Source organism: Cebidichthys violaceus, unplaced genomic scaffold, assembly GCF_023349555.1.
Source record: "Cebidichthys violaceus isolate CVI_PGR_0920_01 unplaced genomic scaffold, fCebVio1.0.p SCAF_4, whole genome shotgun sequence".
NCBI lineage: Eukaryota > Metazoa > Chordata > Actinopteri > Perciformes > Stichaeidae > Cebidichthys > Cebidichthys violaceus.
This window is the reverse complement of record NW_027176594.1, coordinates 5,493,480-5,508,696: the sequence shown is the minus strand read 5'-3', so window position 1 is coordinate 5,508,696 and position 15,217 is coordinate 5,493,480. Positions and strand designations below refer to the sequence as shown.

At 38.9% G+C, this 15,217-nt stretch overlaps 1 protein-coding gene across 3 annotated transcripts in view; it reads right to left on the bottom strand.

Moving 5' to 3' along the window:
* Positions 1 to 15,217, bottom strand: part of fam13a (family with sequence similarity 13 member A) — a 53,695-nt gene that overhangs the window by 17,529 nt on the left and 20,949 nt on the right. For 2 of the 3 annotated variants that reach the window (XM_068726674.1, XM_068726676.1), the window contains exons 9-13: positions 10,866 to 10,907; positions 3,280 to 3,321; positions 2,991 to 3,185; positions 1,820 to 2,027; positions 1,647 to 1,682 (exon numbers count right to left, since the gene is read on the bottom strand). In XM_068726674.1, the coding sequence (XP_068582775.1) occupies positions 1,647 to 1,682; positions 1,820 to 2,027; positions 2,991 to 3,185; positions 3,280 to 3,321; positions 10,866 to 10,907 (523 nt within the window). The remainder of the gene's footprint in view (positions 1 to 1,646; positions 1,683 to 1,819; positions 2,028 to 2,990; positions 3,186 to 3,279; positions 3,322 to 10,865; positions 10,908 to 15,217) is intronic. The other variant, XM_068726675.1, reaches the window with a different exon arrangement.

Here is a 15,217-nt window from a genome sequence, read left to right as displayed (position 1 = left end):
AGTCATCTGCCCTGTTACATAAAGTGTTGGCATAAGGATTCAGTTGAGGGTAAGTGAGAGTGCTGAACTTTAAATTAAGTGTGAGCCAAGTGTGAATTATAATCGGTCTTGCTTTCATGCAGCTGCAGTGTAAGAAGAGTCTGTGGAGACTGGATCATGTTACTGAAGCAACATGGTTCACACCATGTCCTCCTCATGCTTTCACACACTCCTCGTATAGACTCTACAATACAACTGTTGGGTATGACTCACTGCATCTTGGTTGGCAGGCGAGAGGTAGCTGACCAAGTATTTTATCATCTGATCATACTGGCACTCTTAACCTGGACGATGTAGGTACTAGTGTGTATTTAGGGTTACAACTAAGGATTATTATCATTGATTAGTCTACTGATTATTGCTGATGATTCTATTCTATAAAATAATTTTAACAGTAAAATATTAGAACTTGTTTTGTCAGATCAACAATCCAAACCCTAAAGATATTTCATTTAAAATGACAAAATCAAATCTTCACATTTGAGAAGCTGGAATATTTTATATATTTTTTCTTATAAACTGACTTTTACAATTAAACAATTATCAAAGTTGTTGCCAATCAATCATTTGCAGATTGACTAATTGATTAATTGAACTTATAGTCATGTATCGATACGATACTAAAAACAAATATAAACATGTTTTCTTACAAATACCCTTATTTATCTTGACAAAAGAAACCAAATGTAAAATGGGTTAATGTTTTCTAAAAATGAATACAATAACTTTGCCTACATAATATACAGTGTAAATGGACAACATGTTGATTTAAATCTTAAACTTTACGATCAAAGAAAAAGTAAATAAGAGTCAAATCTAATGTCAGCTTTCGGTATTTGGTGTACTGACACATCAAGTTCAGTCGGAACCACAAACCAAATCACAGTATGTATGACAAATTTGTGGTAATTCAATTTAGAAACTGTGTATAGACAAAATAACCAGAAGGTATGGTCTGTTATTTTCCAAATCTTGAGAGCAGCATCTCTACCTGTTGATCATTTCTCGTACTTAACTACGGGAACTGAAGACAATGAAACGTTCAGAGGCTTCAGAAAACAACCAAAATATGAAAGTAACATTCACTAACAAAATGTTTAACTGTATTTCAATCATTTCCCTTTTAAATGATACAAATACTGAGTGCTCAACATTGTGGTGTCGAGTACCCACTGCACAACTGTTGACAGGTTGCTCTCTGGTGCATCATCATCTTCAGAGGATAAAAGCGGCAGCTAATTGTGCACTCAAAAGTGACCCTTACACTTGCACTGCTTCTGGAAAAAGTGGTTTACAATTAGTGTGGCGTGGTGCATAGTACAAGCCGCTGTACAATGAGAATGTCAGGGAACCATTAGGCAGCTGCATCTGGCTTCCTGTCATCTTCCAACTCGCCGCTGTCCGCATTTAGGGATTCTTGTTAACTGCAACTGACAATTATTTGCAGTGAGTCAGAAATAAGGATGCCGGGGAGGTTGAGCTGATTGATTTAGCAACCAATCTGCACCACAGGTGCATTAGGGGAGAAGATCGGTGGCATCAATTTTAGAATTCACTACAATCTAAAGTAGCCATGATATTGGGACAAACAACTGAAAGAAACATACGTTGTTGAGGTGATCAGCTGACCTACACCGACTGACCTGTCACAGTGAGAGAAAAGATTAAAACAGCAGAGACAGAAAGCTGTCAAAAAACACGAGTGTGAGAGATGCTACCAAAAGATGCTGACAAATCACACAGATAGGAAGAGACGAGGAGAAAAGGCGAGATGACTCACTGTGTGGGCGTCCTGGTTATCTGTGAGCTGCACCAGTGTCGGGCTGTGTTTCCACTTCTTGGTTTTGGGGGTTCGCTCGGCGTGACCACTCTGGCCTCCCTGTGAGTCCACGCTGCTGCTGCCTGTGTCCTCCCCCACGCTGCCCGAGCCACTCCCACTGCTCAACGGGATGTTCTCCTTGTTGGTGTCGGCTCGGACGGACGAAGCTCTGCTCTCATGGAAAAGAGGACGGTGAGGAAAAAAGTGATCTACTGTTCATCTTATTCTCTCTGTTGTACACTTTGGTCCGTCTTTATCGGCTTGACATTGGGTGAAATTCTTCAGGAAACTAAATGCCAAGGTCATCCTGATAACTCATTTACATGTGCTGTTTAGCTTTTGTGCTAATTCTATTTACTGTCCACGGTCTTGGCATTTGCTGCCGTCTTTGGACTGATGCACTCCTCTAATCCACGTCTCACTCTCAGACTCTAGCACATCTCCATCAACAAGGATTAGTTTCTGACTGCGATGACTCCAGTTGTTATGACTGTGCTGTGTCTCAGTGGACGAGCTTACCGCACAGAATGAAACCTTACAAGTGTTTACTGTCACCAAACACACCAACTGGAAGTAGTGGCACTGCAGTGAGAACCTGAGGTCAGGCTTTAGGGCTGAATGGCATCTTACTGTGCTTTACCGGCACAGTATTATTAAAAAAAAATAATCTGAGTTGTTTCTGTCTGTCTATTTATTTCCAATTTTTGTATTATTATTTTGTTTTGTCGTAATGTGGTTTACTATAACGGTTCAGCGGGTGACGGGTGGGTTGAATGGGGTTTTCATTGGATGGGTAATAAAAAGCAAATATGAAGGAGAACATGTTATTGTATTATATGTGCTTCCAATATAAATACTTTCTTGTATCTTGAAATAAGAAAAATAATTCTGCACTAGAATGAAGAAAAAATAACTTAATTTACATAACAAAACAGTAGGATTACTCTCACTGTACTAGCAGATTTCTTCCCTTTTATTAGGAGAAAATAAGACTTTAATGAAAACAAAGATGGAGTGATGAGAACAAGACTTTTGCAGTGCACTTTAGTGTTGCAACTAAAGACAAACCGCCACCAATCTCATGCTGGTGCCCTCAACTACCAACGTCACGACAACAACAGACTCCTTGTACCTGTTTCTTTCTTTGTGTCTCAGTGCCTCCTCCTGTTGCTCTCTCTGGTGTCGACGTCTCTGTCGGGCAGATGGCGTCGCTTTTGCAGATGGTGGACGTGGGGTTAACTCACAGTCCTCTGAACTTTCATCCCCTAAAGGGTTTCCATCGAAGAGGTGCTGCTCCACCGCTGAACGAATTGTCCTGTCCAGAAAACTGAAGGACCAAGAAAAATAACAGTTTCATAATAAGTCAAACTTAAGACATTATCTTTAAATAAACTATGGCGACAGTAATAAAGTGAACTTACTTTCCCACATCTGGTCTGAAGTGGACAGGAGAGAGGTGGTTACTGAAATAAAAACAAGAGGGGAAGAAGAGTAAGAGCTACGGAAACAGGTGGTCATAACAGGTCACTGAGCAACGCTGAGAAATCCCCCCAGGCCCTGGTTCTGGCCCTAGGTGATCGAGGCATCTAGTGTGCATGAGTGAGTGTTAACTTCAGCTGTGTTCGGAGCATAAGTAGGTCCTCTGAGAGCTAAGTGGCCGGCTTCTATGACTACCCCTCTAAGTCTTACAGTAGAGTATATGGTCTATACTCTTCATGCTGATCTCTGGCTTCATCTATATCTTTCTTTGAGTCGTTCACATGGCATGTTACCTGCAGTAATAAGCAATAGTTGTACTATTTGGGTGTGCCTATATTTAACTACATATATATATATATATATATTTAACTATATATATATACAAATATAAGGCAACATCAAACAGTACAATTTTTGCAGTTTGGCAACTGTTCTTTTTCTCTTCTATTACAGTCGAGAACTTTTCTTATCAGAACTCTAAAGAGCCAAAGTACAATTGTCAGTGATTCGGTTTCCATTTGTTTTGCTATAGAGGATGTTATTTGTCCCACCGGTTTCTTATAGATTCTGTCCATATTCTAAACCAAACCAGTACAAAATACTGGACAGTAAATCTGAGCACCTCGTCATTTGGCGTACAGATACCTCAACATGTATAGGGGTGACCTGAGGAGATATTCCATAAACAGTGGTGTTGACAGTAATAGCACAGCTTTCCAGAGTGCACTCAAAAAAGGAGAGATAATAACGGAGTGATGGTACACTGTGAAGGTGACTGTGGAGAACTTGTGTAAAATGCCGTGGACTGATTACACATGCACATTATCAAAGCTGTAGGCCGGGACAGGGAATCATATGAAAGAAGTGGCACACCCCGACGGTGTGATATCCAGATGATCCTTTTGATGAGCTTAACTAATTCAAATCATAAACATGGGTCTGTAAATGTTTTAATGGCTTTAAGATCTGTGCTCATGACCAGAGAGATCCTTCACTTTCAGTTCACTTTCATTTATTCAGCTGGAACAAACAGAGGCAGAGAGAGGAGTGAAAGTGAGGTCCGTTAAGGCTCACAGGTGTTCCAGAGGCTGCAGACTAAACCGCTCGATTATCTCCGGGCACAGCGGGAAAAACATTAGCCCACTACCTAATAATAGACTCGACACTGAACGCAACAGGTTAAAGCAACAGAAAAAGCTTTAATGGCTTACTAATGTTGACTTAACCGTAGACCGTAATGCCTGCAAATGTCAAAGGCATGAATCCATCAAGTGCAGTGGACACATTAAGCCCTGAAATATGACAGAAGGTTCAAGATCTATCCAAAACTTTTGAGGACTGACCTCTATTCTGCAATCTGCTCTTGATATAAAACTGATGAGAGGGTCCATTATATAACTGGAATATGTTCTAGGGGAAGATGATTATGAGACCTGGAGAAATGTACCATGTCCTATGTTGCAATTTTAACACTGACACTGTTATAGTTTGAGGCAGCGGTTCCCAATGTTACTGGATTGTGACCCTTTGAAACAAAGCGCTGTCTACTTGTGACTCCTCATCCCAGGTCATAGCCTTTGTGTAGACCGTTGTGAGCAACCGAAGAATGACTTTTACTTCTCACAGTTTAATTAAAATGATTTTTAGAGTGCTAAATGTAGCCTTATTTCATGAGAAAAATGCATAAATTAAAGGAAGTCAGAAAACACAATTTTATACGTAATTTTCTTTATCTTTAATCAGATTTATCTTGGGGCCCTGTAGGAGAACAGGCCTCTTTGTTGAGAATGACTGTTTTAAGAATTATTTGTTCAAATATATTTAGATTTAACAAGTTATTTTAATGTGTCCACATAATTGGCTGACACATTTGATTCTAATAAAACTGTTAAACGCAAAAGACAAAAAAAATTCTTTGGACCATTTTCTGTGTGCTTGGACAATTTTCTGTATGAAAACTAGATGTGTGGGTAAAAGAAATATTACAAAAACTCCATATATGGTGTTCTGGACTGTAGAGGACTTCCATGACTCTGAAATACACAAACTCTGTTCAGGTACAAATCTACTATTCAGGTTGGCACAGTATCGACAACCAACCCGCTCTCATTTCCAACTCAAAACACTTATGGGACAAGATCAAGTGTTTGTGAAGTTAAAATGAAACTTAATGTTGTGAACACAACAAACAACACAAACAGCTGTTTCTAAAGTGAGAGGGAAATGTAAAGTTGTGAACACAAACAACACGCGGTTTCACATGGGACACTAACAGCAGTCTCTTGGATGAAACTCTCGTGTTTGTTTGATCTATCCACCCTCCCAGTTTCTGGTCTTTATACAACGTCATCACACACGGAGCATCTAATGATGTCTAATAATGACGCTGATGGGTTCACATTGAAGTTACTTGAAAGCCTGGTCCGTCTCATACAGACACTCAAGGGCGCCTTATGAGTCAGTATCAGATGCTGAGGGAAGCGACGAGGATTTGACAAGTTGGGGATGAGAACACCAAATTAGTTTTGCACCACCGACTTATTTTAACTAAAGATGCAAATGTGTAAATCCACTCTAATATGAGACAGTATTGTCGCCTGGTTTGCAATAATGTCTGAGTCATGAAGTACTGGCAAATGAGACCATAAGGCAGGAGGGATGAGCCATTGCATCAGAAGTCTGAAGAAGATTATCTTTTGTTGTGTATCTCTATGTCTTGTTTTTGGTGCAGCACCTGCTGACTACGTTTTTTTTTTAATGTGCACAAACATATGGCTTATATTGCACCAGAAACAAAACAACAATATCACCACCAGGATGAGTGAACCAATTAAATAAAACATATTGTGTTAGTGATATTACAGCGTAAATACGCCCAAAACATTTTGCAGCTGAGTGCAATTTGCCATTTTTTGCGTCTGATTTTATTATCCATGTGGCGAAGTATAAATGTTGACTTTGCTCCAGTAACACAGTAGAGCGAATCGTCAAAAAAAAATCGTCGAAAAATTAAATGTTCAGACTGCGAGCTACAAATCCTGAGCGACTAGATGCAGAGAAACTAAATGTTTACATACTACCTCATTTAAATATCTGCAAGTAACACAGGAGCTCTTTTACCATTTGCAGAAGCTTTAAGAATTAAAGAATTTCTTTATGTCTTATTTGTGAAAGTTTAGCAACCACAAACAAATTGGGAAATTCTATTTGTAATTTGCCCCTCAGATGTGTGATTTCTGATCCACACAAGTGTTCTTCACATAAGATTCAAACCATAAGTCCTACCCAGTTTCCCAGTCATTCAGGTAATATATTGCCAAATGCAGCACCGAGATCTAACTACACCAAATCTGATACATTTCCATTTATGTAGATGTCCTTCAAGGCCTTAACTAAACATCTAAACAATTGTTTGGGGTCAAGAAGGTTATAAGCTGTTGGAAAACAGCCTTTTCAATGAAATAACTTAAAAATAAGGTCTGTAATTGTTCATTGGTGAGTTGTCTAGACTCTAGATTATTCTTTATTGAGAGCGGCTTAATAACTGCAGTTTTCAGGGGCTGTGGGAAACAGCCGGAGAGAAGAGAACTAGAGAAGTGTTGATTATTTGCAGAATCTGATGCCATGTGGTTAAAAAATGTTTAGCCTATAGGGAAGACATCAAGGCAGCAGGAGGAGGATTTCTCTTTTATTAATATTTACCAGCATGGTATTTATTCTTGGGGCAATGCCATCAATGCCATATATATTAGCTGATAATTACCAGGTCCAGAAGAAGAGCCTGGTAGGTGATAGGACACTGATGAGGAAACTTTTTGGCGACTCTGTGGTTCCAACCTGTTTTCCATTTGTAATGTCAGGGTTGTCTGGGGTCTGTGTTTATGCCCACATCTGCTGTCCACCAGATGTCCAAGGTCAAAGTTGACTGAGCTGAATCCATAAATGTTTCCCTCTGTGGGAGTACGTTCTTGCACTCATCTTTAGGTACCCACAGTATCTCAGCAAGTAGAAACCTGACTCACAGCACATAAATCCAGTGGTTTCATTTCAGTGAATCTCGGGAAAGTTATGGTGTCATTTCGAAAAAAGCTTTCCACTAAAAGCTTGTTGACCGGCAAACTCACCAGTCTTGGCGTCATCATGAGGTTTTTCCAAAGAACCATCAGAGATTACAGGAAGTCAACTGCATTTGGCAATAGTCTGACACATAAACCCCCATAGGTATAAATGGTTTAGTCCTTCGGATACAGCCAGGCTCACCGTTTTCCCCCTTTCTCCAGCCTTTATGCTAAGTTAAGATAAGTGACGCTTCTCCTGGCAGCACATTTATATTTAACAGGCGGAGAGTGGTATCAGTCTTTTGATCTAACTTTTGTCAGGAAAGCATATAACAGAAGAATAAACCAATATGTCCCACAACGTTGAACTATTCCTTTCAGAAATATCATGGATCAGTTCATTTTCTTTGACAGATTCAAAATACGATTGTTGAATTTGTGAAATTTTACCAGTCAGCAGCAATTTTTCTTTTTTTCAGTTTTACTGTGTCAGTAAGGTTCACTGAGCTGTTAAGACAGATCTGTAATGAAATGAGAGGTCTGGCAGTTTAACTGTGTTATTTTTGTTTTGCAGAGTGTGATTTTAAAAAGCCAGCAATGCAAGTCTTTGTTTTACAAGAGCTTAAAGTTTGCTTTGTATAATTACTTCATTCAGGACCTTCTAACTAAGAAAATTGCGACGTAAATAATAGTAAGAACAAAATAATATGTTTCCGTCGTTGTGTCTGTGTTAGGGTTTTAAAGTCAAGTGTTCTTTAAGGCATAAAAACAAAAAGGAGGAAACAAGTCCAACGCATCTAAAGCAGAAGCATAAATCCCCCACAGTGTGTACCCAGGAGCATCCATTCAGGTAATTCAGGTAATTCAGTATTACACCACAGTCAAACACTAGCCAGGACCTTCAGAGTCTTTGGTCAACACACACAAGAAAATTATGCTGATATATGGATATATAGATCCATTTTGATTGGCTGAGGTTGAGCTCCCATGTGGCAGCCTGAGAGTCTTTGTATGTGCAAGAATGCCAGTAGACTTCAGCAGAGAGAGAAAGTTTGAGCGGTGCATATGTGACAAAGTACATGCAGGCCATGGCGTTAGTCATTGATGAACGTGAGCAAGAGACAGAGAGAGGTAAAGGGAGAGGGAAGTATCACAAACATTACTCTTAGTCACTCAGCGATGACACAGACTACTGCTGTGACAAATTAGTTCATTAGCAATTGATCTGTACACAATTGATTGACCTTTTAGTTTACAGAATAAAAGAGCCAAAGACAGCATCTACAAAGAGCTTATTTTGCCCAACAAACAGTCCAAAACTCACAGATATTACGTTTACAATTACATAAAACAGAGAAATGTATCACATTTGAGAGGCTGAAAAAACCCAACTAATTATTAGCCATGCTATCAGCACGGCTCTATGAACGGCAATGCTGCCTGTCAGTCAGTTCACCACCTTGGTCCAGTCTCAAATATCTCAACAATTATTGGATTTTGTACAGACATTCATGGTCCCCAGAGGATTAAGCCAATAGACTTTGGAGATCCCCTGGCTTTTGCTCTAGTGAAACCATGTGGTTGACATTTTAGTTTTTTTTGTGAAATATCACAACAACTACTGGATGGATCATCATGAACTTTTAAAGACATTTATGAACCCCTGAGGATTAATTGTAATCATTTTGGGGATCCCCTGACTTGTCATCTAGCACTGGCATCAGGTCAATATTTGAATGTTTGGTTTATGACTAATTACATGCAAAACATAAAACCTTCCTATTTGTGGTATCATATGCATTTATACCAAATATATTTATATTCATGCACACATGTGTCTGCACATGTCATGTAATGAATAATAGACCTGTTAAATTGTTTAAAATGAGCTGACATGTGACTTGCAAAATGTGGGTAGTTTTGTCATCTCCAGTTTACTGAGAAGGTATGCTGAGCACAGAGATTATGTAATGCAGACAAAGAGATTATAGATCCCATACCACAGTTAAACAGGTTATTGTTATGTATTATTTACTACACATACTGTTCATAGCTGACTTCATGACTGACCACATGCCTAGGACTTGGATTAGTGCACTAATTGAGACCTTTGACCCTCCATCATGGATGAAAAGGATTTGTGTTTTATTACATTGTAACCAAGCAACAAGATGATCCAGTCAAAGTTCATATTAAGTTTGTTTTTGTTATATCCAGGTTTACTGCTGCCGAACAGTATAATACAATTTTGCAAAAGCTACAAAAGTATTATTTTCTGTATTAAAAACATTAAAGAACATGTTGTTACTTGATTTAATCAGACTATGTAAAGCTTGGATGTCCATTTCATATAAAATATGAATCATAAAGTGTATTTAAAGTTGTATTGCATTCTCTTTTTGTTAGCTCTGAGTGTATTATTCTGGTTACTCTGACTATTGTCCTGCGTCTATTTATTTTAGAAAAAAACAATAAAAGGCATGATCACACAAACAGCCGCCCTGGTCTGGAGCCTTATCAGCTCTAAGGTCATATCAGCAAACAACACTCCAGTCAAAATGTGCCAACTCCAAATGATTAACTGAGGAACCAGCCGGTAACACTTGCTGGACAAGCTGCTGAGTTTAAGGCTTTAGGTCAACATAAACTGAAGGCTAAATGGGAAACGATGACAGTAGGGTCATTGATGATTAACAGGTGATTAGTACACAGGTGTGACCAGGGTGTACTGAAACCTTATCAGTTGCACATGCAAAAACATGAGGTTTACTGAATGTTGTATACATGTATGGACATTTCATGCACTTGTAATAGGTTAATTTTATCTTTGGCAATAATGAAAAATGTCAAGACAAGAAATTATATTAAATATGTTAAAATATAATGAATATTGCTTTGATGTTGTCAGAAATTGAGGCTGCAACAAACAATTATTTTCTAAATTAATTATAAAATCTTTTTGATGAGTCATCAGTCTACAAAATGGCAAAAAAAACACTGAAAAAAACCCATTGATCCAACCAATATATTCTGTTCATAATGATCCAAAGAAAAGCAGAAAATCCTCTCTTTTGAGAACATGGAGCTAGAAAATATTTGGCATTCTTTCACTGTTTATCTTTGAAAAATGATCGAAACGATTATCTATAGTTGCCGACAAATCGCTTAAGCTTAATTTATTATTCATCCTACAATGTTAAATGATCTTAAACCTCTGGGTGTGGCTGCACCCAGAGGTGTTTTTTGATTGGGTGGTGTCTCTGGAACATGAGCTGTGTTTGCCTCTGCTACAATAACTGAAACAGTGGTAAGCAAACTGTTGCATGTGCACGGCACCCTGCTTTCCCTCCAACTGTTACTTCCATTGTTTCCCATGATAATGCACTACGGCAGCACACAGCTGCTTCTGCCAAAACAACATACTCTCATCCAATTCTTTCAGCTTTCTTAGGCAAAGCAAGAAGGCCTACCTCATGTAGAAAGGAGATATTGGCCTAACTTCTTCTTGGGAGCTGAAATATGAAAACAAAAACACATAGTTAATTAGCTTGCAGGGTGGCTATGAAGTGCTATCACATAAAAACATTAAGCCCCCCACCCCTCATGTCCCTGGGGCTGAAAATAGGAGCATAAGACTGTCTTTTGTCTGCAGAATAATAGCCATGCAGTGCAACAGATCAGTGCCTTTGTGGAGCTTGTCTCTAGTAACTATTATGAGCCAAAAGAGAAATGGCTGCTGCTCTAAAATATAGGCTGGTTGGTGCCACTGGATGAATGCCAGCGACACATGATGAAATTATGCAACGAAAAGAGCAACTCAGCGTTGGCACTGAATGTTGAGGTTGCTTAACATGTTCATATCCTGGCACTTACAGGCTGGAAATTTCACAATCACCGAGTCTTGTTTGCCTAAGCAGAGCTGAATACGCTATTATCTTCTGCAAAGTCAAATCAGGAAGAAAAACAATGCAACCCGACCTGAACTGTAAGACCTTGTAACACAAAAATAACTGTTAACCACAGTTGTCTTTTTTATTGCATTCCTTATGATTAATTTATTTACTCTTCATAGATGTTTTGCAACAATGACACTTTGTGACTTTATACTAAATGTATTTAAAAAATGCAAATCAACCAGATGTGTGTTTTGTTGTACACTTTCAAGCTAATTAGACATGAATCTCCACAGTTAATGGTGACATGTCACAGAGGGAAACACACAGGTGTAAATCACAACCATAATGATGGCTGTAAGGGCTTACTGGGACACTTGAATAGAACAGATACAGTGTTTATGTTATTAGTAACACCTGTGATTTTATTACTCTGACAAGTCAAAATGTCTGATGTGAAAAAGGCCTATTCTTTCTGTAAAAGACACAATAATGTGACTAATCATCACTTTAAACCTCTTTTGGGACTTTATTTCAGTTTCACATGACAAGCGAACACATTTAGAGACAACATGAAAACTAACAATGTTCTTGATTAACAAATATGCAACAAAAATGATTTTTGTTAAAAAAATGTTGACAAACCAGTAACAGGTTCAACTGGTCAACTGAGTATTCAACAGACTAAGTAACTGACAAAGTGTCTGAAACATCAATAAATTAAGTCCATTGACAGAAAAATAATCAGCACCTATTTTGACATATGATTAAGTATTATATAATAGTATTTGTATATCATTATAGTACTATTTTAATAAAAAATGGCAACAGCTGTTCCACCTTCTCATTGTGATAATAGAGTTGTAAACTGGTGGCACCATGTTGGGCTGTAGAAGATTGTGATGAGCATTTGTCGCATCTTTCAGACATTTTAAAGAACAAACCAAAAACAATTAATTAAATAAGTGATCTGCAGATTAATTGTTAATAAAATGCTCTACTTATTGATTGCTGAGTGGTTTATATGCAATCATCTAAATAATGACTGAATAACTGTAATAAATAGCTCAAGCGGGATTCATTTTTTGTTTTCGTCCTTACTGCGATCAGAGTTTCTTGCATTTTACATTCTATACATTTCAGCAGAAGCTAAAAGGAGCAGTCACACAATAAAGCAGCAAGAATAATCTGTTTCGCTGGTTTAGTTTTAAAGAGGGACAGAAAATAGGCAAGATAAAACTATAACAATTTCAAATATGAGATAACTTTGCCTACGGTGCCAGTAAACAATAGTTTGCAAACATGTTGAGTCTAAGATGTTCTAAAAAACAGAATAAGCGTTGTTATTGAGAGGACCATTCCGTGAATGTTTGGTTCTTGGGTGTGTTTTGGTACGTGACATGCCATCATGTGGCTTACGTAAGGGGACCAGGTGTGCCGAGGGGAGGGAAAACCATTCGGGTAGCACCTCAACAAGTTCAAAACAAAGGATTTAGGTTTCAAGTCAGACAGGAATCAAAATGTGCCAAAGTTCATTGAACTTCAAAAGTTTTCTGAAATGACACAATGTGCAGGAAAAGTACATGTGTTCCTCGAGCCTTGTTTTAGGTGCAGGCGTGGTTCACCACAAACATCTTTTAGACTCAGAGGTGGATGTTTTTTCACCCCACACCCACGTTCTTAACTGGTGTTACACAGTCTGGCAAGCGTATTAAAATAATATGTGCCGTCACTGCCGCCGTGAATTGCAAAAGCGGAAATCCTGCTTACCCACTACCTTACTGAGGGGATAACGAAAAGCTTTGTAGGGGCGACTGGAAAAGGCCTGATCCCTCTTTGGTAAACGGAAAACTACCAATGACAAGTTGGTCGCTCTCAATAATATAAAAAAAACAACAATGTAGACAAAGGTAGTCTAGCTTAGCGGATGCTGCTCACTTGAGTAATCCTCCAGCAATTTTTGGCAGGGTCCCTCTCCTTAGCCCTGCCTTACCTTTTCCAACGACAACATCTGCTGAAGTCTAATTAAAGTTCTTATTTAATCACATATGTGAACAACATTTTTCTCAACACAATTTTGAAGCTGCCATCACTATGTCTTTGACTTGATGCTGCCAATTACAGTTGTGATTAGGTGTTGGATAATCAATTTTTACAATATTTATTGAATAACAAAGAGCCAATGAGGATCTGGGACCTGTGAGTCCCTTTGTGTCTCAGCTCCTCTGTTCAGCCTCTGGTCCATTCAGGACCCCCAAACCATCAGCTTTTAGACGGGTGCTGGACATTCTTCGAATACCAAAGAGCACAAACTGTGTGGTGGTCAAGAACTAAAGTATTTGTTGGATAAGCCTGGCTAAGCTATGCTTGGTATATGCTCATTGTATTAGAGCCACCATGCTTCAGGTTTTAAACTGAGGCTGCAGGCGAATGTAACAATTTACAGATGAAATATGATCAGCTATCACATGCATCTCGTTTTGTGTCAAGTCTCTATATCATGAGCATTAACTTTGCTGCACCTTATCGACGTGAAAAGCAAAATGGCACAGAGAAAAACACCATGTTTGATTCTCAGGAATACCAGTAAGAGGAGTTCACAGATCTGATTTGAATCTGTAAATCTGACATCATGCCAAAAGAGCTGATGTCAACTCACCTCAAGTAATTATGCATGAAATGGGTATCATCACCAGGGCGTGAGCAATGGTAAAATAATGCCACACGCTTGTATCTAACAATAATCCTCAAACCAGTGAATTTTTGGCATTTAGGCTTGAAAAGTTAGTTAAACCATTATCAAAATTGTTGCAGAAAAAAATTTCTCTTAGTCAACTAATCAAATCTTTTCAGCACTAGCAATAATACATGCGTGATTTTGACTACTGAGTTTGGAGCACCTGCTGTCATGCTTTCCTCTCACTGTCAAACCAAGTATGTGACTTCCTGTCAGGTCTGTCACTGAACTTGAACATCAAACTCTAGCATCTAGAACATCGCCTCTGAGACATTTTGCCACTTATCAAAGAGGCTAAACTGGTGAGGAGCGTCGGGCATGAGCAGACTGAAGATGCCTCCTGGGTGACCTGTGAATATCTTCAGGGGTAAAACAGAAAATCTGGTTGGTTTTGGATTAGTAATTCTAGATTTCATGTGACCTGGTTGACTGAGACTCTTTATAGACCTAAAATCCTGGTATGATTAGAGGTCAATGTTGTGTATGAGATTTGGGAAAAAAGCACTAACGTCAAAAAGTGCTATGAAAACCAGTTAGATCCAGCCAGCAGCTACCTGCTGTAAATAAGTGCTGTCAGGGTTTCAGGCTGATGGATGAGACTTCCTGAAAGGAGGCCAACAATGCTGTTATACCCACAGGGAACCTGCAGTCACACCACACTGCAACGTTCCTCACTCCCACCTATTTCCAACGGGCTTCTAAGAAACCTAATGGTTACATCACAAGATTTAGTGAGCCATGGCAACTCCACACAAAAGCCAGTATGCATCCCCTACGAGCAACTACGCACTGCTGAGAACAGAATAAGTTCACATGACGCTGCTATGTTGGCTCATGTGACCTGTGTGGTGAATGAGGCTGGTGTCATATTTCAGGTGCAGGTGAGAGCATTGTAGCATACACAATTACTGGATTCATGTATTTGACACGGGGGAGGCAAAGTGTCACATGTTGAACGTGGTAAGACTCATGCTCTGATACGTGGATACACAAGAAGATCTAATAGTGGCGCTACTAATATTAATCTCACTGAATGCTGACTTGATTTCCAGTGTGTGCTAAATGTGACCTCTGTGAGCTGAGGGACTCAGGACCAGAGTAGTTCCTGGAAAGAAGGCTGCATGTGTGAAATTGAATACATGTCATTAGATATATTTAAATTGTGACTTTACCACCAACAAGGATGTGAACA